At 41.5% G+C, this 26,310-nt stretch overlaps 1 protein-coding gene across 1 annotated transcript in view; it reads left to right on the top strand.

Annotated features, from left to right (window-relative positions):
* Nucleotides 1-221: 221 nt before the first annotated feature.
* Nucleotides 222-26,310, top strand: part of SLC6A2 (solute carrier family 6 member 2) — a 79,261-nt gene continuing 53,172 nt past the window's right edge. The window contains exons 1-3 of the mRNA XM_074839799.1: nt 222-251; nt 2,234-2,531; nt 24,703-24,834. Coding sequence (XP_074695900.1) covers nt 222-251; nt 2,234-2,531; nt 24,703-24,834 — 460 coding nt within the window. The remainder of the gene's footprint in view (nt 252-2,233; nt 2,532-24,702; nt 24,835-26,310) is intronic.

A 26,310-nucleotide genomic window follows, 5' to 3' on the forward strand; every position in this document is an offset into this window, starting at 1 on the left:
AAGCAATATGGGAGAGCTGTTGTCTAGCGTAGGAAGTCTGTGCAGATTATTAAGGCAGTAATAGTCACGTGGAGAGAGGGGAACCAGGTTTAAAAAGCTCCTTACTGGCTAGGCTACAGCTTCAGCTTCAGCTCCCAGAGAGACTGCAGTCCCAGAGTGGTGGAACCAAGAAGGAGGAATCCCCTTTCGGTCATCTTCCCCCTCCCCATAGGTACCAGGGAATGGGACAGAAACATCCCCAGTGCTACCTGGTGAGTCTGTCAGCAAGACGGCTTCAGGGCTCTGCAGCTGGGAGCAGAGGCTCTCCTCATGCCCAGAACAGAGCTCATCCTTTATTTGCTATGGGAGAATGGGTGTGCAGGCTCACTGAAATGCAGGGGAGTGGGGGCATATCTGGGGGCACTGCATATAACACGGGTATGTATTTGATGCATGTGGTGGCAGCGACTGGTGGATGGTAGCAATGGCAGGCAGCAGTGTAGCTGCACATACGTGTAAAAGTGTGGGTCAGGAGTAGGCAGCAGTGTAGCTGCACATCGGTGTAAAAACGTGGGTTGTACTGCATGGGCAAACAATAAGTGTTTACAGGTACTGTGTCATGACTGTGCACAGGGGAAGTACCTGCAGCAGATATATAGCATGAAGTGTCAGAAAGAATAGAGAAAATGGTTTTATGCAGCGTATTTGGAGAAGATGAGGATAGGAAGTCACAGAGAAACCAAAAGAGAACAGAGGAGCTGCATGATAGTCGGCTGCTCAAATACTTCACCCAGATGAGGGCTTTAGGATCTGAGTCACAGCTTGGATCTTGGAGTTTGAACCAAGAGCTTTTTGTGAAGGCAGAAAAATCTGGAAATTGTCAATGGCTGTCCTGTTAGCATCTTTGTAGTCTGTGGCCTAAAGAGAGGAAGGGAAGAGGCCAATATGCAAGCTTTAACTCTGCGTTGGGATGCTTTTTCACATTCCAAGTTTGCAGAGAAACCTGGTATTCACTGTGAACTCTAGCACCTCCTTCACATATTACAATTATAATACTGTATTATCAGTCCTCGCTGACTGCATAAGAACGGTAGGCTGTAACACCACCAAGAATCCTCTGTGATCTGACCTATTCTCATTGATGCCAGGCAGAAGGGAAGGAAGCTATTTAACACTGGGGAGGGAGACCCAGTTTCTGCCTTTTGTGCTCAAATTTTATTCCCTTAACCGACACCGAATGTAGAGTTATGTCTCACAGCTGTAACAGGAGGAGCCCCTGAAAACCCCTTTCTGCAGCTGTATTTAGCCAACTTTTGGCATCAATCACTGTTGTTCTGCCAGCTAATTCTTTGCTCGTTTTAACCGTAAAAAACTCAGGTCCCATTTGGAATAGCAGCAGATAGTTCATGTCCTGCAAATACCTCAGCCTGACAACTGAATCCTACCAGCCCCACACCTGCCAGAAGAGAAAAAGCCGGGCATCCATCAGTCCCGGCGTAGGAGTATTAGCAGTGTCCAGCTCTGCCATCCAACCTGCATCCCACCAGGTTTTGATGTCAAAAGCCCAATTCTACTGTTTAACTAAAGCCACGCTACCAGACAGGGGAGAGCTGCCTCGGTAGCGCAGCTCAGCCGGGGGAGGAGGGAAGCGGGGCAATCCACACTAGCTCGACCTGTTGCCTGCTACAGCACTTTCAGATTGCTCGACCGGGGACGCGTGTTGTGTCTGGCGGGAAGGAGCAGCTCCGAGCGCCCCGCAGCCGGCGACAGGACGAGCCCTGGGCAGCCTTACCCCAGGGTGGAACTGCCGCCGGCGGGCAAGGGGCAGCGCTGGGGCAAGGGGCAGCGCGGTGCGGGGCTCCGGCCGGCTCCGCGCTCCCCGGCTCAGCCGCCGGCTCTCGGCGCGGCCCGGGAGGCTCCAGCTCGGTGTCCGCCGGCGGCCCCAGGTGCGGCGGCGGCTGGGGAGGCTGCGGGCAGCGCCCGGCCGCTCCCCCGCGGAGGAAGGGCGCGGGAAGCCCCGCTCCCCGGGGGCACCCCGGCGGGCGCGGGCGCCGCGGTCCCCCCTCTCCCGCCTCATTTGCATGGCTCTTATTACGGCCGTGCCTCGCTCCTGCCGCGCTGACACCGGCGGGCTGGAGCGCGGAGTCGCCTCCAGCGGGAAGTGCACTTCCGTTATCTGCGCTCCCCCCCCCCCCCCCCCGCCCCCCGCCTCGCCCGCTCCCCCGCCTCAGCTCGCTCTCTCTGGATGTTTAAGGCGAGGATGAACAAACAGATCCAGCCCGACCGCAAAGTGTCGGTGGTGGCCCCCTTGCCGGAGCGCGCGGGGCCGCCGCCCCCGAGGAAGGACGTGGAGCTGATCCTGGTGAAGGAGCACAACGGGGTGCAGTACACCAGCAGCAGCCTCCTGCCCGCCGCCCCCGCGCCGCGCTACGGCGCCCCGGACAGGGAGACCTGGGGCAAGAAGATCGACTTCCTCCTCTCCGTCATCGGCTTCGCCGTGGACCTGGCCAACGTCTGGCGATTCCCCTACCTCTGCTACAAAAATGGAGGGGGTAAGAGCACAGCTTGCGAGGTCTTTTTTCCCAGCCCCGCGCCCCAGCGCCGTGTGTCCGTCCCCCTCCCCGCTCCCTGTTCCCGGAGTTGAGCCGGGGGCCGCGGCTCAGCCCGCGGTGCCCGGGAGCGGTACCGGCCCGGGGAGGCGGCGGCGGTGCCGCTGTGCTCTGCCCCGCCGCTCCCCCGCTCCTCCCTGCGCCCCCGGCCCCGCCGCTGCCAGCCCGCACGGTGAGCGCTGCTCACACACCCGTCCGAGTTTAACTTAGTTTTGAGCACAGCCGTATGTGCCTTCTGCTGCCGCTTCAGCCTGCTTAACACTTTTTTCGTTCGCAAAAAATAGCATCAAGGGTCGGGGGGGGGGGGGGGGGGGGTGGAATCCAAACCACAAACTTGAGCAAAAAAACGGCACCTGGAAAAAGTTAGTACCGGACCATTGAAAGGTTCCTTGGGGACAGTTTTAACGTGGGATCAGGATCTCTGCCCTCCATTCTGCAGTTTGGGGCTTCTCCCCCACTCCAAAGTAGGTAGGAAACTTGTTACAAACACAACATCACCTCCTGCACAGTTTGGCAATGACAGCAACAAAAAAAAAAAAAAAAAAAACTACGCACAATAACTACAGTTAGCTCAGATGGTCTGGCACATCTTCAGTAAGACCTTAACTCCATCATCCCCTTTCATCTCCCTGAAATACGCTGTGTTGTCAGTGGAGACTCCACACTGTGATGGAGTAACACCATCTGCAAGCCGGGCAGGTGCCTGGGGTGCTCTCAGATCACACGTCGGAAGAACAGACCCTGCCTAGCAGATGGAGGACTGGGTGTGTGAACGGTGAACGATACCGATAGAACTGCTAGATAGAAAGCATGTTCTGTATGATAGTTATGTACGTCTTGATAATGTGGTTGCCTGGTGATAAAGGCTAATGGTTCACACTTGTAGCATGAAATACTTGCTTCCTGTGAAAAGAGGAATGCAGGGTGGGAAAATCCCTGTCAATTAGCATGGAGTTACACCTGTCCTCAGAACTTAATAGGATGCTAGAAAGGGCTGCTACTGAAATACTTGGTCTACTTTGGTACCTCCAAAACTTCTGAGGGGAGTCAGAAAATCTCTCTGCTCACCACCCAGACAGGCTGAAGAAAGTAGTTAGTACTGAAAAATAACCTCCATCCTTATTTCATTACATCCAGAAACAATTCTGGCCGGTCACAGTACAGCAGCACAACACATCACAAACCCAGCAGGTTTCTGCGGTGTCAGGTGCAGGTGTGGCAGCAGCATCATTCATGCCACTCAGTACATATGCACCACTGCCAGATCTCCAGGTCAGCTGGCAATTTTTAGGGAAAGAGATACATTCCCCTATCTCACATTGAACAAGGTGACACCCAGAGTGCTTGAACTCTTTTCTGTCATATTTTGAGTCACTTAATATCCTAACCTTCTTCCTTTATAATTCGCTGCTGGCTCAGGCACAGGAGGCAACAGTCTGCAACTCGGTTGCATTTTGTTTAGTCTCCATGTATTATCTTAGGTTCGCTTAGAGTTCAGCTAGAGAAACCTGGGTCTTTATTAGCATCTTTTGATTCAAATAATTCCAAAGTGCAGTGGAGGGAAAGCTAACTACTTCACAGCTACAAGAGGCACCTTTCAGTGAAAAGTTTGCACCAATTCCTCCATACCATCAAAGTGAAATCAGACCTTTACAAGCAACGGTAGAGAGGCCCTATGCTATCATGGTCTACAGAATGACTGAGAACTGCTTACTGATACAGAGATTATAAACACTCGTTTACTCTGCTCTTCAACAGAGAACAAACTGCAGTATGAAGCATCTCAATCAACACCTAGGATGTCATTCTTGAACACATATATAATATCAAACATCCTTTACTGGTGCTGAAAAGACTTATTTTACCATAAAATGAATAACAGGATAATTCCGATGGTCAAAACCCATCAACAGTGGGCTTTTCCTAAGGAAGTGTTCTCATGGAGGACACCAGCTGGCTAACCTGGATGAAGACACATCAACTGTGGCTAACAGGGGGACAGACTAATTTTTACAGTTTGATTGTGTTTGGCTTAATGAAGTTCAATTGCATCTAGATAATATTTTTCTTTTTCTATGCTGTTTGATAGAGTACGGCCATCAGCATATCGGCTAATACCACTCAGTCATGACAGAATTTCCAGGAGAGACCCTGACTGAAAAGTGGGGAATGGAAGTATAGCCAGGGACTGGTTAGCAGCTCTCTTGCTTCTCTTTACAACAATTGTCTCAATGGTATCTCAAAAATTTTCCATCCATTGCCTCCCATGTTGGACACATATATCAATTTCATTTAGTAGAAACTCGTGTAAGAGATTCAGGCTCTAAAAGTACTTTACTGAGTTTCAAGCCAGCTCAGTCCCTTTTCTCTTTCAAACTGGGTTTGGCAGCTTATTTGCTCTACGGGTAAATTTTCCTACAAGACCAAAGAACATGAGGCAATGGGCAGAGCTATGGGATATCCTTGGATTTCATTGATACCTTTACAGTCCTAAATCACAGATTTTCCTAAACATCTGGGGTTTTTTTCCACACTGCTACAGCAGGAGGGAACCTTTCTAGTACTAGAGCAAGTTTTGCTACCTCAAAATAATAATCCAGTGGGTTTCATATAACTGCTGGCTTACATATCTCCATACAGAAGAGGTAATAAAAATACAGGTACTAATAGACATGGAGAACATTTAATTTCATTATCTCAGTAGTTTTGCTGGACTCTTTAGAGACAAAATCAGGTGGCGTTTCTATACTTGTATAGCATGTTCAGACTTGCACTTTAAAAAAAACGTTTACAAGATGCTCATAGTAGGGTTACAGTTTGCCTTTTGATATTTATAAGGAGCTACTAGATAAAGGAAAAAAACAAAAATAGATTAAACTTGAATTGGATGGCATGTATAAAGTAAATCAGGGGAAGGAAAAAGGTTTCCTCTCCTTCCCTCAGTTTCTCTTTATTCTGAAAGCCTCAGCAGTTACTCAGCCTCAGCAATTTAACTAGAGCTGACTTGAGACAAAGATAGTCAAATGTGGGCTACAAACTTGCATATCTTCAACAGATTGATAGAAAACAGGCAGTGAAAAGGAAGCATGTTGCAATGCCATAAGTCCTAAGCCACTAAAGTATTTTAACACTTGTTTTCAGCATAGCTTGTGCTATCTAGCAAAAAGAAATTTTGTTATCCTTCCAATATCTACACCCACAAAGGTTCTACAAATGCTCTTAGATGTTGAACAACAGCATCAAGGACATGGAAGTGGTAGAAAATGGCATCCCTCTTTACATCTGAAAAAAGTGACGTGGGTGACATGATGACTGTTACGTTCCTAAGGCTGGCTATGATTAATTGAAGATGCCAGCAGACACACTAAGGGCCTTTCCATGCTTGTAAAAATAGGTGGTTCTCAATAAAGCATGAGAACTTACAGGAACTCAGAAGTATAAATACACACTGTATTCCCTCATTCAAAGTTGAATTTTACAAGGTCGTGGATGCATATACACCCCCACTTTCTTACTAGCCAAATCCTTGAGTTTCTTTCTTTGATAAACTCCAGGGAAATTTCCTGATTAAAAACTGAACATACAGGCTTTTGGGTTAGATCTTGAAGTTCCACACATACAAAACTCTGATGGTTTGGTGTGTTTTACTTACACGAGGCATACACCACCCAGTGGTAGTTACATAGACTTTTTTATGTTAGGTAACTGGAGACAGCACTGGTAGTGTTAACAAAAAAACCTATTTGTATTTTAACAAGCTCCCAGTAACAAAAAACTAGAGAGTAAGAAGTATCCAGCGGCACTAAAATGCTGAATGAATAGCCAGAAACATCTGTGTTTTGGGAGTAGCCTGCTGAGAGACCCCAATGGGACTTCTGCACAAAGATAGATGGCAGAATGTAACCCTTCTGTGAACAACTGTCATTTTTGGAAACATTCTTCTGCTGTTAAAAAAAAAAAAAAAAAATCCCCAATCTTTAGTAAGATCAAAAAAGCTAGAGTGTTTTTGGTATCAGATACTTTCTGGTATCAGTTACCTACTTCCATAGGACCTTGCCTGCCTCACAAGGGCAGGTCCAGTGGCTGTATTATAACATGAAACGGGCCACAGAAAACTTTCAGGACAGTTTAGTATGAACAGACTGGATGAGATCTTGCCCACACTGACTTCTTGTAAGCAGGATATGCCCAGTATGTGCTCTAGACTACTTTATAAGATGATAGGGAGGCTCTGTACAGATGGTAAAATTCTGCAAGCTCTCATTAAGCAGATGAGGCAACACTCCAGAAGGGGGAATTCTCAAGCATCACCTTGTCAGTGATCAATAAACACCACAACTTACATGTATTTGACTGCTGCTCACAGCAGAAAGGAAAAGCAGTCTTTGCAGCAAATCAAATACTCCTTGTGCAGTCCTTTTGTGAGAGTTTCAAGGAGCAGTGTATGTCACTGGAGAAATCATCAACTACAGTCATTTCTACTGGCTATTCTCACAAGTGCTATATCCTCATTATAAGTCATTTCTGGCAAGAGCCCATTTTTCTTTTTTTAAAAAGAGACTCCCTAGCTGTATGACTCTCTCTGTAAGTGGTCAGCATCAGTGTACTCAAAACAAGTCTTTATAACTCATCCAGACTTTTAAGTGCTCCCCAGTTCTGTAAGAGGCTATGCCAAATTAAAGAATAAGAAGAGTATTAAAATCAGATTCTCATCAATTTAGGGAGAGACTTACTCTGATGTTTGGATTCCATCTAAAATTTTACTGATGCCAAATGAAGTTGAGTAATGCCTAGTATGATTAACTGATGTGCTCACAGTGGGGGAGGATGATGCTCAGCCTTAGTTAACCAAGCTATTGCAGTTTTTGTACATGATACTTTTAGTATTAATGTTCATTTTTGTTTCATTTTCCTGCATAGTCATAGGGAAAATTAGTATTTCCCATTGAAATTTGTGGAAAAATCGTTTACCATCATAAAGTACTTTTTTTGTGAGCCAAAGTATTTGCAAGGTCAGTCATGTTCAGACTACTCATTAGGAAGCATGTAATTGTTGGATTAGTCACTGGAGACTTATTGTATCATAAGAATCAGATTAAGCTTTTCATGAATTTATTAATAGATGCAGATAAATATTTTAACAATTGTCTAGCTACCATAATATTGACTTTTAATTGCCTCTGAAGCATTATTTTTTAAAGTGTTTTTAGACCACAGTATTTCTGGAAGAAACGTTTGCTTCAAAGCACAGTTCACCAGCAATCAATACACTTTAAAGCAGAAGTATCTTACAATGTATCCTAATGCTCCCTTTCCTAGTCATAGTTCCATAAGCTGTAACGCAGGACTGAGCAATCCACAGCGCAGGTACCAAAGACAGACAGCATACAACCAAATCTGAATATCCCCAAACCGGGCCAGCACAAAGCCAGAAGCCAAGAGCTGTCACACGCTGAGAATGACACCTGTGAAAGTACCACCTCCCACAGAGCTGTGAGCCTGGCTAGCGCACCGCTTCACCAAAAGCAAGCTACGATGCTGACCAGCACTACCTTGCCTTTCTACTAGGTTCTGCCCCCTGTGTTTTGCCAAGTGTCTGCCATCAAATTTAATCACTATTTTGAGAAAGAATATGATCTGGTGCTTCACGCTTCAAAGGCAGATGACCTTTGCCTTGTAATATCAGGGTTTACATTCCAAAATAGCATTGATGATGATAATAATAAATCAACCTTGAAGTAATCTTACTGCAAAGCCTATGCCAAGAGTTTGACTCATGTCAGTCAAAGCTTAGATGCAAATCTAGTGATTTTGGTTTCCTAACAGGGGGCTTTCAATTCCCATTAGTGCATCAAACCAGTGACCTCAGATAGGTTAAACTATTATGCTGATCTCCACACCGCGGCCATGAGCTTTGGGCTTCCAGGCATCGTGTGACATTGGGGATGATTGTGTGGTGTGACAGTACGTCCTTCCCCAGAGCTGGATTCGGTGGCCAGCTCACAAGTTGTTCTCTTCCCTTTCCCACATGACCATCTCTCCTTTCCTTGGTCAGCCACTGATCATCTGGTGTATACAGAGCATAGATTCACCTGGGCTCAGCAGCCATGTAGCTCACATGCCAGCTGCTTCTCTGAAATTCCCTCTTCTCCTCTACATGTCATCTTGGCTCCGAAGAATAAATCTTCAGAACTGTAATGTCTGCAGAGTTATAAGCTACTATGTCATACACCTACTACATATGAAGCATTATGAATGGTCAGTAAGGAAGAACTGAATCTTTTTCACCCAAATCTTTCATCAATTCTAAAATTCTAGTTTCTGACTCTGGGGTAAGATACCATGAAATAGTGTATAAGCTGTACACTGTATGGACTCTTGGCTAAATACCTGGTTGAGTGGAGAAGTTATTTGTGCCTGCACAATTCTAGCACCCCTCAGACTGACAATTTTACAAAGGTTCTAGAGATATACAAGCATAGAAAGGTTCTAGACAAGATTCACAGTATTTAGCTTGACATTACACCTTAAGAGAACCACCATTTGATTAACGTGGGGCAAGCATTCAGAACTGATCTAAGGGGTGCTCCAATCAATTACCAAAACTGGTTTTCCACCTTTGCTCCTCCACATTACAGAGACAATAAAAAAGCTGGTGCAAACCAAATGAGCTGTTCTGACAACAGCAGATACCTCTTTCTAAGCACACTGAATGAACACATTCTGATTACCACTCAGAAGCACTTTATTTTGAAGTAAGAGACAGAAAAAACATCAAGTAGTAAACTTAGTTCCATTGTTTGGAAATTTAAAATCTCTACTCGCGGTCTTCTCCCCATCCTCCTCACCGCTCCATCAATCCTGTATGCCCTTCTCAATTCTGCCAAGAAACTGAAGTAGGGAAATATCCCTAGAAATCCATTCCAATAGGATATATATTCCTCCTGGGGAAGTGAATTCTGAAAGTTACATTAGGAAGCCTTCTACATTCACATTAACACTTATTAAAACAGATACAGGAGTTTCTTATAGTTTGGCTAGGGATCTCAGGTTTTGGATACTCATTCAAGCTGAAATAGCAGGCACTTAAGCTTCAGCTGTTTCTAGTCTGTTTTCTCACTAACATCTTTTTAAGCTTTTTATTAAATTCGCTGGGAGCAATGGAAAATAAAAAGGCCGTATTAGGAGTGTAGCAGCCAACAGCCCTTCTTTACTGAAGAAACCAAAATATCTCTAAGGAGACTGAGACATGGTCTACATGGTTTTGAGGCAGAATTTCCCTTTCATCTTCTGGCAAAATATCACAAACCTGTCTGTCAGTTCAGTGAATATGTGAATACAGCTCTAGCAGTTTAAAGATGTTATTTCAAAACAGATACTTTCCTCCCCATACTTAAACTAATACAAACCAGAATGTTAATAGAAGTACTTACACATAAGATCAGAACATACTGCTTTAGTGGGTTTTTAGATAGCTGTGAGGGAAACGATGATTAAAATCAGTCCACAAATTACTGAACCTCTTGCTGTGAATTAAAATGGAAACAAATGGTTTAAAGAATTTTGAGGAGTTCTAAGGAGCACCATCAAATAGCTCATGCCTTCATTTTTGCTGTGTCTAATGGGAAGACATCAGCAGCTCCCAGTTCTAAAGCCTTTGTCGCAGGTTAACCAATTGATTAAATAACTAAGAACTGTAGTACGGCTCTCTAATATCAGTTTGGACTGGAAACTCCATAGCATTTACATACATTGTAACTATTAGATGATGATGTACCTAACTGCTCTCAGCACTATTACAAAATAATAAACCATACCCAAATAAATTCTATATTTGGACATATATTTATATTAAAATGTTTTAATTCAGGAGGCAGGAGACAAATTTTAATGGAGTGTCTTTGCAATACAGTTCTAGATCTTTCAGTACTACCTTACTCTCAGTACTTCCCATTCTCTCTGTATATATCCTTCATACAGAATATACAAAACCATGATCATGTATTTGGGGGAATCTTGCAACTGACTCTTGACTTCTTGACTTGAAATGTGACAACAAGAAATCGTTACTATTATTAAAGCTGAAATAAGTTGTATTCAGGACAACTCCACTGCCCCAATCCAGTTTCAATGAAGAGTATGTAAAGATTCCAGGAATATCACACTGATTATAAACCTTCAGTATCCGTTCCTCAGGGCATTTGGAGACAAAGGATTCATGTTACTGGCCTATTACAGCGTGTCTTGACAACCTGTAATTCCCTCCTCCAACTACAATTCCTTAATATTCGCCTTTCCTTCTCCCTGCTTCTGAGTTAAGTCTTGAACCTTTTGTGGCAAGATTTCATCCTAATTGTGTAGATCTTACACACTAGTGCCAAGTCAGAATAGTTTCAAATGAATTGCCTTACGGACACTCAAGATTTGACATCCTAAAGATGGATATCTGAGTCCTTCAGGAAATCAGCACCAAAAGTGACTAGACCCCCAGTAATGCTGAATAATCCCTGTTCTCATGAAAATTCTGGAGAGATAACTGTCGTATAATTCAGCATCTTAACTTCTGTATAGATTCAACATACTTAATTTTAGCCATACAGCTTTTGAAACCTTTAATCCGTAAAGAAGGGGGAAGGAGGTGGGGGGAATGAAAGGGAAACAGTTAAGTTCCTTGCCTTTTGACATATTATTCTTCATGAAGACCATAGGAAAGAACCTCTAAACTACTTACCAAAGCTATCCTTTGTTTTATTTTCACTCTTCCTTCTCCTTTCCCCTATTCACCATTTACACAAGTTTTGCAATCACTCTCCTGAAGCATGACAAAGGTGACAGCACAGCACACCACTTTGAGAATTAGGGTCTACCATTCAGAGACTGAAACTGTCAGCAGGGAGGTCTGGCTATGTAAGCCACATACTTCTTGACACTCATATTCATCCAAAGCACACTACCAACTTTCCAGTGCATGGAATTCCATGATAACATATTACTAAACAAAACTCGGACAGGATTGAGCAGACAGTTGTCTTTTGCTAGTCCATAACTTTTTTATGACTAGCGTTCTGATTGTTGGTATGCAGTAAGACAAGCTGCCCGTATTATACAATAAGCCTTTTAATAGAAGATGGTAATTTTTCCAGTGCTTCTACTCTTTAAGGCTTTATGAGCACAACCACTCACTTCCAAAAGCACAAGTGATTGCAGAAGCTGTGCTTTTAATGTAGGTATTAACTGGTTGCTATTTTTTGGCTATTACTATTGTTTAAGAATATATGCTAATTTAAGTGTCCAAACTAGGATCCAACACTCCCAGACCGGTGGTGGTAGGCTACACAAATACAAAGCCTTTCCTGGGCTGCTTTGTTATAAACTGCTTCCCTAGAATAAACCTAGCATCAGAAGAGCAGTACTGGTTTGATATTGCCCCACTGAAGTACACAGGAGTAGTGATTTCAACAGTGGAAGAATATTACTTCTTTACAGTCTTTATTTCAGAGCTGGATAAAAATATTGCATGATTTCCAAGAACTGCAATTAGTGACAGAATGAGTAAAAAAGCCATGTCTTGCTATAGCATTCTTGTTAGTTTGAGAAACAGCTTTTGTGGCATTGATGTACAGGAAGGATTGCGGCCGGATAATTGCATAGCATTCATCTTTACTGAAGTCTGCAGAACGGTGGGAAACTGCTGATTTTCTGGCCCATCAGCAGCATGGAAGAATACACCCTATCTGATTGCCTCACTGACCATACAAACAAGCTGTTACCATGGGCCTAGCATACATACTGAAAAAAAGCAGCCGAGTATTGCGTATCTTATTTTTTGCTAGCTATTTATAAGTTATTCTGCACCTTCTGAACTATGTGTGCTGAATAGCACTCTTCACTGCTTTAACTTTTACTTCTCTTTCTCTCTTTTTCTCTCCTGTAATCAAACACCTCTTGCAATGTGTATCCTGAAGCATGACAAAGTGACAACACATCTGTATCTCGAGGAAAAGTATGATACTGATTCCAGTCAAATTCCAGTTTAATAAAAAAAAGGGGGAGAGGCTAGACTTTTTCTGATACACCACTCGAGTAGAATAATGGAACACTTTTTTCAGACCACAAGGTGGAGCAGTAGATCCTTATAGATCTTAGTAGATCCTAACCTGATAATGAACGTAACAGCCACCTACTGCATTTATAGAAAAAAAAGAAACTGGAGGACCTAACAGGGTGGCTCATGACTTTCAAATACAGGCTGCCCAGTAATAGCAAGGATTGTTCCCAAGCAGACTCTTCTTGGATTTCCTGATTCATTTCATTTATTAGGACATTATAGAAGTGGCCGCTTTTAGTGATGCCTAATTCACATCAAGGAGCTCACTTGTCAGCATGGCCGCAATGAGAGCAAGGAGACAATCCATTGATAGCAAGATGTTACCCCCTGAACACACCATTTTTTAAACGGGTGAAACATTAAAATGGAGATACCGTCTCTTCCCCCAAGGAATGATACAGGAGGAAATAATTTCTCAAATACTAAGTTTAGGAGGTTGTTCTCTGCAGTCCCCTCGAAAGATTTACCTTTGGAAAACAAACAAGCTCCACACAGACTTTCACTATCATTCTACAGTAAAGAGCCATGCTTTATTTTTTTCTTCTTCAGTGTTAATGTAATCCGCCTTCCAGCAGGTCTCAACGCCTTGCCTTCTTGGCAGAAGCATCATTATTTCACAACACCAGTAACAGAAAGCAAAGAGTTTCAGTGAGCAGGAACAATGAAGTATATTGGGCTAACCGTGATATTAGAAAGTTCAAGTGTTATCAAAACATCAAGTTCACAGCTTAGAAGCTACTCCAAAGTATCTCTGCTACATGACTCTTCGTCAGCATGCAGGGCTGTATCTACCTACTGATGTCCAATAAGACTGATGCTAGAAGAAAGCTTAAAAGCTCATGCCCCCAACTGAGAGGTGATTATAGCTGTACATAGGCATCTTATTTAAAAGAGTTATCACAAAACTAAGGAATAGCTTGTGCTGTGCAGTGCTTTTGTCTCCTCTCTAAAGAGAAATGCAGATGTGTCAATGAGATCATGAGGCAGGTGTTGGTGAGACTGGAGATGCTCCAGGATTTTGTTTTGGGGAAGAGTTTGATCATTTGCTCCTTTTCTGCAGTTTGTTTCTCATTTATGTATGGCTCTACAGCCTTAGTTAAAATCAATAGATTCATAAACCACAAGGGAGAAATCCTGACCCAGCTGAAGTCAATGGGTGTTTTTTTTCCATTGACGTCACCAGAGCCAAGATTTCAACCCAAATAACAGACGTCTCTCTCTTAAGGACTCCTAAGTAGACAGAATTTTCAGACTAAGAATTATGTGAGAAGAAAAACAGAGTAAAGTAATAAAAAATTATTCAGGCTAAACTGATATAGAAGACTTCCATTGACTAATAACTGATGTTCACTCAGTGCAATACCTCAATACTTTAGCTAATAAGTAATATGTTGGGACTTACATAGATCATGGTCATTATTACACAAAATGAATTTACTCTGTGAGAGTTAGACTATGATCTCGGCATTCTCCTATGTAGGGCTCAAGCAATAAAAAAAAAGTACTATTTTAAGAAGTTCTTTTTACTCTCACAGTTTCATAGAGACAAATGATTAGGCAAGAATCTCTTTCTAGCTTTCAAGGCTAAAGAGAAAAGCTGGGAAAATACAAAGCCAGTACAAGACTAAAAGCCAGCAGGCAAATAAAAGGATTGGACTAGAAGATCTTACATTTTAAGACATGTTAAATTATTTAGGGGGCCTAATCCATGGTTTTTCAAGTTTTGAAACTGGGAGTTGTAGGAATATAGATGGCATGGGTTACTCTCTCTCCCTTGACTCTTCCCTAAAAGAAAGTGACAGAAAACAGTTACCAGGCTATTCCTAAATTGCAGGTTAATCCTTTATTGATGCATACAGAGACTGATGACAAAAATCACTGTCTCTAACCCTAAATTAAGAGATTTGGAGATCTTCAAGATACCTACATATTTCCTTCTAAATACTGTTTTACAGTCATGTAAAATATAAAGTTTATGTGTTTAAAAGCTGATTAGAAATATGAAAAAAAATATAGCTATGCAATAAATTGAAAACACCAAGCTCAGTCATGCTGATTTATCATACGGTCTGAGTAATCAGTGAACAAAATTGCCCCACAATCTGCCCTACAGAAAGCTTGCACTATGATGAAACAAGAAGGATTTTGCTTCAAACTGTTAATAGGCCTGTGCTTCATCTTGGCAGTGAGCTATGATGGGCCCTGAGGTCATTTTCACATTCTTCTATGGCATGTCAAGCTAGAAGGCCCTGTGCAGAATGGCAGTGATAAAGTATGTACTGGATGGCTCGGACTGAGGGGAAAATTTACTTCATTGCTTGAAGCCTATTAGGAAAATAGTCCCCTAAATAAGAACAAAGATAAAGCTCAGGTTTCAAACTCAAATAAAAACTTTTGTCAGATTAATTCCCACAGAAGAGGGACAGTAGTTGGACAGAACATGAAGGAAGCCTGTTGCCAGCCAATACAGCTAGATTGATGCAGCACTGTTGTGGTTTCATACCGGTCTAGGTGAGACTCAGTTTACCCCTTGGAGCAAGGGAACATCAAGAGAAGTAGTTCTTATAGTCCTCCTGTTGCAGGGATGCTATTGGAAAATTTTGCTTTATGCCCACAATGCCCAGATTCTCAGAGAGACCCCACCCGATGGCTCTGCACTGCATACAGAATATTACCAACACTACCCTAGGCCAAATACAGGTATTTTTCCAAATGGAAAGTTTTTCTGTGAAGAACGCTGTGACAGTTTTTGTGAAATTCTTGTGTTCGGTGCTAATAGAAAGGTACAAAGTAAGGAAGCCACAGCCATTTGGAAGTTACCTTTGCCCAGAACTTCCAATATTTTAGCACAATCCAACAGCAGCTATAACCTCTGATAAGAGCACAGGGGTTTGCATTGTTCTAGGCAATTATGCAGTAGTAGCCATCACCGTAATGGTAGATTTGCCAAAATCATTGCGAACGGCATTACACACAGCCATTAAAGTTTACAGATAAATTAAGTTGTTATAACATTGTCTTATATAAGAAAATATTATTTGTGGCTAGATAGCATACTATCCGTTTCAAAATATGTGTGAAATCTGTATCTGTAGTTTATATAGCATGTCTAAGAAATATAGATGTATGAGAAAACTGTATATAAAGACTACTTCCCAGTAGTGTTGACAGAAAACATAGGTCGGTTTTAATAAAACATGGAGAATGGCTTTATAGTGTATGTAACTGCTTTCTACTTTAAAGCCCTGTATAAACATGCATTATATGTAGTTTACAGTATAGTTATTCTAGTTCCTTTAGTGGCATCAGAAAGAACATTCATCCTGAATGCTTCATTTATAATGACTGAGAGTAAAGGTTAGATTTACTTGAATTCTTATAGGTAGGACAGTATAACTGTCTCGTACTTTTGTGATAGCACATAATCCTTTATTGATAGGAAGAATTTAGAAGATTCTGTGGTGCAAGAGTTTGTAAAGATTAAGATAATACAGAAAGTATTACACTATTAGAAATAAATCTCTAATAAAGCCTGGAAGGAAAAGGAATGTTTTGCTTTGGTCATAGTCTCCAAAAATTGGCATTACAACTTAAAATTGGATTAATCATTAAATGGTAAGGCAAGTTTTAAGTGTACCTCGGAGTGTTTATGCTTGATTCTTCTCTAGCAGAATTTCAAGGCATTTACCTCCCATTGGTTTGTACATTAATCCTCTTGAAAGCTGCCTGGCACTTGTCTAGAGCTGATTTAAGATGTCTTAAGCACTTTGTTTTACCCTGGCACAGTTATGAATCTCATGATGCCTAAAATGGGTACTGTGTCCTCTCCAGAGGGTGCTTAACTTTGGGGCTGTTTTTTATTTTGACAATCTGCAAAAGAAAAACAGTCTTTAAGAGAAACACCCTCCATCTGAGGTTGCGTTGTGAACCAGAAATTGCACTGTTACATGCAGAGAACAAAGCACATTTAACAGTCCTTGTCTCACAGTGTACATTAGTTACTACTCTGGCTCTAATTAGCTCTGCCAGCGCAGTTGTGTCACCTTGTATTAAGCACCCAGTGCAGGTGGCATAACTAGGAGGGGAGTTTCCCCGTGTATACCCTGTACAACGTACACAGGACAGCGAGCAGCTCCCACAAGGGTAATCCTAAGAATGTTAGAAAGAATAGAAAGACCAAAGCAAACACTAACACTGCCTAAATGAGGGGCTGAAATACAGAGGATTCATCCCAGGCTCTTTTCTAGTAAGGTGGAGGAATATATCTGGGATATAAACCTGGCATTCCTGGAGCATCAAATGCACAGCTCAGAAAGTGGGTACCGTAACTTAATGTGGGTACAAAAAGTGCCCATGTAACTCTTCAACCTGCCAATATATGAACCTGCTACACCAAGAAATACCTGTAAGGTGGGAATTTTAGAAAAGCAGGAATCACTGCTGTAATTCATTCATTCACTCAGTCTCTTCAGATTATAAAAAGACAGATGAAACACTTGATTGCAGTGCTTAAGCATCTTCACAGGAGGGAAACAGAGTTTTGCAGGGAATTTTCATTTATCAGGGAAAGCACTGCCATAATCAAATGTCAGATATATTCAAATTAGAAATAATTATTTTTTTAAAAAAAATATTTTTTACACAAAAGTTACTAACCTATGAAATAAACTACCAAAAAAGCAAAGGATATCTTCAAATCAGGATTGTATGTTTTTCTGTCTGAAACTCTGGTTTATGTTAGACAGAAGGTTAGATCAAAGTATCTAACAATCCATTCTGGCATCAAAATCAGATGGATCTATGAATTCTGAAAATATTCATTTAAATTTACAGCTGACTGAGGCAAAACAAACACAAATGAACGTACAGGTTCCCTGAGAAGGTAGAGAAAACTATGCCTAACAGTTTGTATCTGAACCAAAGTAAAGCTGTAGTTGCCAAAATCTCCCCGGCACCAAGCAAGGACTTCCCTACACTTAAGAGACAGCTAAAGCTGATGAAGTAGTATTTCATTTCATGAACGTGATTATATTCTGTATATCACAGAAAACAGTTTTTCAGTACACACGTTTCAAGGAAAACTTATCACATGAGGTTATGTTATTATGGATTTTCTAGTGCTGGAATCCAGCAAAACCTGCTTGTCTTGATCCACAAATTCACAGCAAATAGCTTCTGATGTCTTCATTCAAAAATATTTTAAGCCATGGATGTTCTGCCCCAATAAATCAGGGTACATTTTGACGGACACTTGACTTTGTACATCTCAAGTACAGCCTACACTGTACATGGGTGGGTTTGTTGATAGGCAGTTGCAGGTGAATATATCTTTGTGTCACCCCTAATAATTGCAAAGTTGGGGAAAAAACACAAATAGAATGCTCCTATTAATAAAATGATAGAATAGTATTTTTTCATCTTAATTTAGTATCTCTTAAGCTTCCAGTCATGTCTATGGTGAAGCAGCAGCATTCTCCAGCTAGGCATCTGCACGCTGACCCAGCAGTCCAGTACTACGCACTTCCCCTGACCAGCACATTCTGAAAAGCTTGTGAACTAGCAAGTTTGCTGTTTTGCTCCCAGCAGTGTTAGCTGTGCCAGGGAAGGATACTCCCACTCCTACAACCCCTGTCCTATTGAACATTAGTAATAGGGATTTCATAAATCCCGTAACAAAACAGTCTACAAGCTGGCTCCACATTCTAGCTCACTTACTTTCTCATTTCTTGTTTAAACCAGCCAGATAGTTAAAGAAAAAGGCACAAAACCAGCAAGATGGATTTGGGCAGGAATGTTAGACCTTCACATTGTTACAAACTCAAGGATATTTACTTACCAAACTACTGCCAAAATTCACCTTGATGCTAATTCATTTATTTAGAAACAAAGGGGCCAGCTCCAGTACCTTCTGCTATAAGGAGGCACAATGTGAAAACAAAAGCTATCAGTGCAACCTTGTAAAGCAAAGTTTTAGACTTCCTACGGTCACACTCGTGGCAGAAGATGGGAATGGCTTCATTTCCTGAAGTAGCAACAGTTAGAGTGTTGTGAAGGTCAGCAGCAGGAACTGCCCCCACCTCCCCCCACTGCAGAGCTCCAGAGCTCCCACTGCCTCACTGGCCATCTTGGACCAACCTGATTTATATTCTCTCAAACCCACCATGTCTCTTTATTCTTTAATTTCCTATCAAACAACATAGGCCGGGGTTCTGTTCTTGTATGTTTCTGCAATTATCTTTAAACTACACACTGTTGTAAATGTGATCATTTCATTAATTTATGTAAATAGGACCTTAGCCAATGACTTGGGTGTTATTTATGAATGAATCATGCTGCTCTGAGTGGTTGGGTATATTTAACTCTCATTAATTTGTTCAAAATAGCTACTAATGGGTTTCTTTAGCTCATTACTCTTGTAACAAAAAGCTAAAGAGATGACTGGGTTTGCATGGAAGGGTTTGGGTAACCCTTTCTGTTACAAGCCAGTGACCAGCTTATAAGTACACTGCGCTTCAAGTCACTTCAAGTGATTTCAAGGCAGTAGCAGGTTAACAGCTCAAGACAAAAAATGCAGGCTTCGGTTGGCATCAGCCCATGAACAGCATTGAACCATTTCTGGAAACCATTTGTTTTCACTTCCTTTTGAGTGAAAGGAACGCTATTAAAATTGGAATTCTGGAAAAACTGAAGGCTCGGAGCCCAAATCGAGAGTAGAAATATAAATAGGTTCAAATCTAGCAATGTTTTTAGAGGGAGTAGCTAAATATAAGGGCTTCAAAAGAAACATGTCACTCACCATGGTATAGCTCCACTGGTTTTATGATTCAGAAATACTTTCCATGAAAAAGGTTGCATACTTGGAAGATTTTATTGCATACTTGGAGGATTTTATATGTGCAAAGTGCTGCTGAAGTTTTTATAGTATGTCACACGATCTGTTTTGCAGAAAACTGTTATTTTTGACTACTATAATCTATTGCTGGCTGGGCTCAACATCATTATACAGCTGCTGTTAAAAATCATCATCTTGGCTTTGGCACTGATGTTACATCATGCTCCTTTGTATCTCCAACTTCTTTTTGCTGTACATGCAAACCCTTATTGCTTTTAATCTCAGGTCAGTAAAGGTCTACCCTTCCAGCCCTTCTTCCTAGGAGTCAGCGACAGGCTCAAGCTTGTGTCCCCCAGAGGTGCCCTCGGTGGCTGTACAAGCCAGTTGGTAGCCAGTCTGCTGAAGAGCCAGAACTACTGTTAAAGTACTAAGAAATGCCTGCCTTTCCAATTACCTAGTTTTTCTACCTATGATGATCTTGTACAATACAGAGTTCAAGATCTCTGCATCAGGGACTTCCTTTTTCATTCACAAGAGTCTGCACAGATTAGAGTTTCCACCCATTTTCCTCATTGTCCAAGCAAACATACTGCATCGCAAACAAACTGTTCGCTGATATTGTTTGAAGTACTATTTATTTTGTATGAAAAAAACAAGCAGTGTTGATCAGATACAGAGATTAGCTTGTATTTCAGTTCACCAAGCGGGAGATCTTTGGTTTTAGACTCTTCCAGCACAAGTACTGGAAACACTTCTATCTGAAAATATACTGCAACATTTGCTCAAAGTTTGTTGTTTTAGCAGACATCACCGCCAGTTAACATTTTGACTAGAATAACCATGGTAACAAATGCAGAAGGCTAAGGAGCACAAATAGTTCAAAGTTGTTTCAACTACCCCTGGCCTGGCCTGCTTCTTGTATGTGCATCAACAAATCCTTTTAGGACAACAGCAGCTGTTTAAATGATCTTTTCTCGGTCATTAGTAAATTAATGCTTCTTTCTTTCTGGTATTTAAAAGCAAGATGAGACCTCCTTGTAGGATTGAGAGGAGTATTTAGAGCTGTATTCATCTTTGCTTCCCACCCCCTAGGATGCTGTGAATGCTGAAGAACAGAGGGAGGAGACACCCTTTTTGTGGATTCTGTTATACCATAATTAAGAAGCTGTTCTGGCACTGAATACAGGAACGAAAAGCCTGCCTTGTATTTTGTCCTTCATTAATTAAATGTAATAGTTTTCTTAAAAATCTTCTGTGTAAGTTTCCACTTGAAGTTTCACACAGATGGTTCTTGTAGAAGCTGAGGATTTGACCTAATCTAGTTTTGCATAAGAACAAGGCTGTTTTAACTCCATGTATACACTGGTACCTTAAGGGATGTATATGGATCTCATGAAATCTGTTAACAGAGAAATGTAGCAATTCACAACAGTCCAAGGCCAACCTGTGGCCTTTGAGCTGCATGTAACAAAGTATGGCTCTTATGCCAGGGCTGTATTACAGATGTTAATTACTTCAGATTTTTAGTTGTAAAGCAAAATTGGGAACCATTAGGGATTGCTGAAACCAGGATTGCCTTGTGGGATGCAGCTGTGTGCTCAGGCCCATCCCATCACACAGCGGGGGAGTGGAATCCCCTTGAGTGCTATCAGTCTGCTGTGGCCAATGCAGCAATCCCACAGATTGCATTCCCTCAGCTCTCTGAGGTAGGTAGATCTTGGCAAGCCAGCCTTAAGTGTTAGCCAAACTGTGTGCTCCTTAAGAATGAGTTCTGCTGTCTGGGCTATACAAATCTGACTGCCCCCTTGGATTCATGCAATTAAAGCACAGCAGTTTCTGTGGCCAGTGGCACAGGCAGAAGTGGCACAGATGTCGTCATGTCACTCTTCCTAACACATTTTGGCCCCATAGACCAGGTGGGCATTAACAGTGAGGCTGCTCCTTCAGAGAAGTCTGGTAGGATGCTCAATTTCACACCAGTGGACCTAAAGCAAGAGGCCCACCAGGATGCCAGTTTGTGTCCTCCATGGCCCACAGGATGCTCACACATGCAGGATGGTATGCAGTCTCCTTCCAAACAAGATCACTTGTTCAGAAGATACTGTACACAAACCAGTCCTATGATGGAGCCCGTGTGCAATCACAGAGTGAGGTTGATCACATATCACACATATGCTGTTTATAAGCATTTGCATACCATTCTAGTTTGCAGAAAATTGAACAATACTTTGACCATCATTTATTTTCCCTTGAAGTGCCCGTGATCTCAGAAGGAGTTCAGTGAACACCGTGAAGTTTGATTCTGGATATTGGTTAGGAAGAGAAGAGCAAATATCAAGACATTTATGAAGTACCTTACTTTTTGGCATTTTTTACCTAATCAAAAGCTATTAAACAAGAAGTTTCCAGAAGTCTCCAAAACATGAAATCAACTTAATGTGACTAAGCACCCTTACTTTGATATTTATCTCAATTTCAAAATACTTCAATCATTTAGTTACCTGAAAAGTAACCCAGCTATGAAACCCTGCCACACTGTGTAACTGCTCTTTGCTGAAAATTACACCACACCTTATTAATCCCTTGCGGGGGCAGGGTGGGGGGGGGGGGGGGGGGGGAAAGAAACCTCCTTTAACTAAAGCCTGGAATGACTCGCAGCCAAATAGATGACGCTTACACAAGTATGCGTAAGTACAGTACACTTCACAGTTCATCATGGTATTAGTCATACTTAAAAAACACGTATTTTAAACTGGCATTTAATATGTATGTCCACTACACATCTCCAGGATTAATTTTCTCACAGATTTCCCTATTCAATTTGTGGCATCACGTTTTTCGCAGTCTCTTGACATAAATGTTAATCAAACAGCACTCTGTGCAAACTCCATACCTCCCAAATACAAGCTAGGCTTGTGAGTCAGCTCCACACACTGTAATACTATCGAAGCAAGACAAGTATGGCACTTCAAAGGCTGTCACTTACAAGAAATCTGATGGCAAAACCACCTGAAATATTTTTTCTAGATTCTAGGTATGGCAAAAGCAATATGTAGTATCCCAGATTGATTTAGCTAAGTGTGTTTCAACATTGAACAGAGCTCAGAACTGCAGGGCATCAAGTATTTGTTGAATACAAATTATTTTTTTCTCTACAATATTCAAACATACGACAGTTCAACAATCATAGAAAGCAGCTTATGAACAGCACTGAAATACTATTAAAACATGTATCATTCGTACTGTAGTAGCTTACGTGAATGCAACCTGCATTCCATATGCACTCCATATAAACATAATGAATTAGAAGATTCTTGCCCCCAAAGTGATACAACCTATATATTTCAGCTTTTAGGGTACATTCTCAAAGCTTTAAGCTTTAAGCTGTTCTTTATTTCTGTTGATAAACCTTGTCTCTGTTTCATTGCAAGATTTCAACTTTTAAATGTCTAAGCTTACAACTGAATGCTAAATACATTGTCCTTACCATTATGTTACAGCATGTTACTTTTAGATTTGTGGTATGACTAAGAGAACAATTTGTTTTTCCATTCTTATTCTCCAGTATATACTCAAAATTCCCTCTCTGAACATGCTAGGCACTAGTAATATCTGTGAAAAGCAAACATGAAAGGTAAAGGAGCAACAACTATTCAGACTTCTAAAAGCACGACAGTAGTTTCAGAGGTACTTTTTAAATATGTAATTCATTCTGCCTACTGGCATGTTTTAGATAGCTAGTCATGCTTTTAGCTTTTATACTTTTATAGACTACACATACCTTTTGTAAGTTTATATATTTAGAAGCAATGCAAACTGACTTCCTTTTGCAAGAGAAGTTTTCAAATTACTAAACCAGTACAGCAGATTTAAAGGTTTGCACAAGTTCCTAGTCCTTGCTATTGGGAGAAAGAGATACCTGCTGCTGTTTTTTCTTTTGCTAGAACAATTTAACCCTGATTTTCACAATCTAGTTTCTCTTTCATATGTAACTCTTAAAAGACAGCAGTCCATTATTCAGGATATGTAATTACTCTGTCAGCTTCTTATTTATTCAAAACAATCTAATAATTTTTTATACAGACAAATTTTACATGAACTGAACTGTACTGGACCAAGTAAGCTATGCAATAAACTAAAAGCTACACTTTACAGGTACCACAAAGCAGAGGACTGACAGACCATCCAGTTATTAAACACAACACCAACTATAACCGTTTTATAGTACCATATGTAGCCATGTGCTGGGGGAGTCTTCTTTCTGTAAGCTGGATCATATAAAATAGTTAAGAAATTTTCAGATAGTTTCTACATTAGATGATCCTCTTCTGTTTCAGTTGGCAATACTTTTTATGATAGTAGCACTAACACATCAGGATTTTTCCACAGGTGACAGTTTCTGTGGTATGAACTCACAGGAGGATCCTCAGTCAAGTAAAGTTATGTACTCCAGGAAGGAGCACGCAGCCCCAGCACCGTCCTGCTGCAATATAAAGATGCTGTACTTGGGCCTAGCAGTGAAACCTAGTACATACTCCACATTAATGGCAATAAGTATTACTACATTGGAAAGGGGTATGTTGTCTAACACATTTCATAAGAATAAGGGAATTTATTATAGCAAAAACCAAAATATGCCATAGAAGCCCAAATTCCATACAACTGACCAGTATTGATTAATTTTCAAGCCAGAGGTTCCTACGGAAACCTCACACAGTGGGATTTAAACTGCACTTACAGGAACTCACATGACTTTTTTTTTTTTTTCCTCTGTTGCTGGCCTCCATGCTCCCTTTTGAACATACTACACTAAAAAAACTTAACAAAATTTTTCATAGTCCCTTTCCCTTTTTAGCTCTGCAACTGTGTTTGGCATCATTTCTTCTTCAGTTAGGGACTGATTTTAGGGGTCACATGTTTTTTCCCTTTGAAGCCAAAAACCAGAGGAGAAACATTAGGGGGAAATAGGAGCATGGTCTACAGCTTTTTTCAGGCGTTCTCTCTCTGGGACCCTAAAAAGAATACAGGAAAGGGACAAGAGAATATGGGTTCTTCCTTCCTGATATCTCCTTCCTACTTTCCAGAGGCAGTGGCTTATCCGGTAAAAGTAAGCAACAGAGAAAGCAAAACATAACCAAAACGTAGACTACAATGTCTAATTATTCTCTTTCCAGGTGCTTTTCTTATTCCCTATATCCTCTTCTTAATCATTGCTGGAATGCCCCTGTTCTATATGGAATTAGCACTGGGACAGTATAACCGAGAAGGGGCTGCCACTGTGTGGAAAATCTGTCCAGTTTTCAAAGGTAAGTGTCCCTCTGCTCACTTGAATAGCACCATGAGGGTGCCACACACTTGTGATCACAAAGTAAAGGTCTCTCATCTTTCCACAGACAGCATGATATTTGCTGACCTTTCCCCAACCCTTGAAGTCAGAAGTCTTTTCTTTATCACAGGTGGAACACAAAATGGGAAAAGCCACAGAAATCATCTTCAGGGTGATTGCTAAGAGTACAACAGAGAGCAATGAGCAGGAGCAGTTCAGCCCTGTCCTCCCTTTCCCCTGCCTATTGGGGAGTGGGAGGAACTGGGTATCACTAGGTGGAGGGAGGGGTTGGCAATGCAAACATTTGGAAATACCACATCCCATCCAGGTCAGTTCAGCCCTGTCTCCCCCAGTGACTAAGATAACCACTGCCTCCATTCAGTTCCCTGTGCGGAGCGCTCTCTGCAGAAGTCAGCGTACCACAGTGGCTAGAACACTAAATGAAGTTGTGAAGACACTAGTTCAGTCACTAGACTTGTAACATCACACAAGTTATCTGTGGCTCTGTACTTCAGTTTTCCTGCCTAGGAAATAGGAGCAATGATTCTGATGGACTTTGTAAAGTGGTTTTTAAATCTAGCAATGAAAAGCACTTACTAAAACCTGAACATTATTATTACTGTGGAGTGGTCTGCACTAGGGTTAACTCTCCAGTGTCACTGAATTTGTGGAGTGTTGTTTTGTGCACTGAGTTGCAATCAATCTGCAAGGAAGAAATACCCGAGGTTAGGTGTTTGGATACTGATTGGGGTGTTTGGCATTGGTCAGGGATAAAGGGATCTCCGTGGGTGAAAGAAGCCATATGCTTTCTGTACATGAAACAAGTATTTGTCAAGGAGCTTCAAGAATTTTCTTAAGCATTGCTTACCAGCAAAAATCATAAGTTCCCTTATATCTATACCAGATTGTATCTAAAAACTTATGTAAAAGCCTTTTCAACACAGAGCTATCTGAAATGAAACCAGTCAAGCTCAGCTGATCTTAGAAGCTTAAAATTCAGATCATGTTCATCCCATGACTGACAAAAGCTGAGGAGCTTAACAATAGCAATCCAAACCTGGCGGATCCTGTGCTTGGATATAGGTTACACTGAGTAAATGTTAGTCTTCTTTCTCAAAATACAGCTTTCCTCTTCAAGGAGTCTAGTGCCGCAGAATAGGAAAACTGCAGGGTTTTTATCAGTCAAACCCAAAACTCAAAGCAAAATTAGAGATATAATAAAAAGTAAATAAGCAAACTAATAAAATAAGTGCTCCAAAATTTTTAAATTAATTCATATAGATTTACCTATCCCTTCTATAACCCCTTCATGGGAGACAGAATTCATCCCAGCACCCGGGAACCTGAAGACCCTTGCTCAATCAAAATTCCTGCTGGTATCAGTTAATACCTTTGGATGGCAGCAAGGATTTTGAAAACCTAACTGCAAAAATTAGACCTTAAGGATCTCAAAGTG

The sequence above is a fragment of the Strix aluco genome, chromosome 14, assembly GCF_031877795.1.
Source record: "Strix aluco isolate bStrAlu1 chromosome 14, bStrAlu1.hap1, whole genome shotgun sequence".
Lineage (NCBI taxonomy): Eukaryota > Metazoa > Chordata > Aves > Strigiformes > Strigidae > Strix > Strix aluco.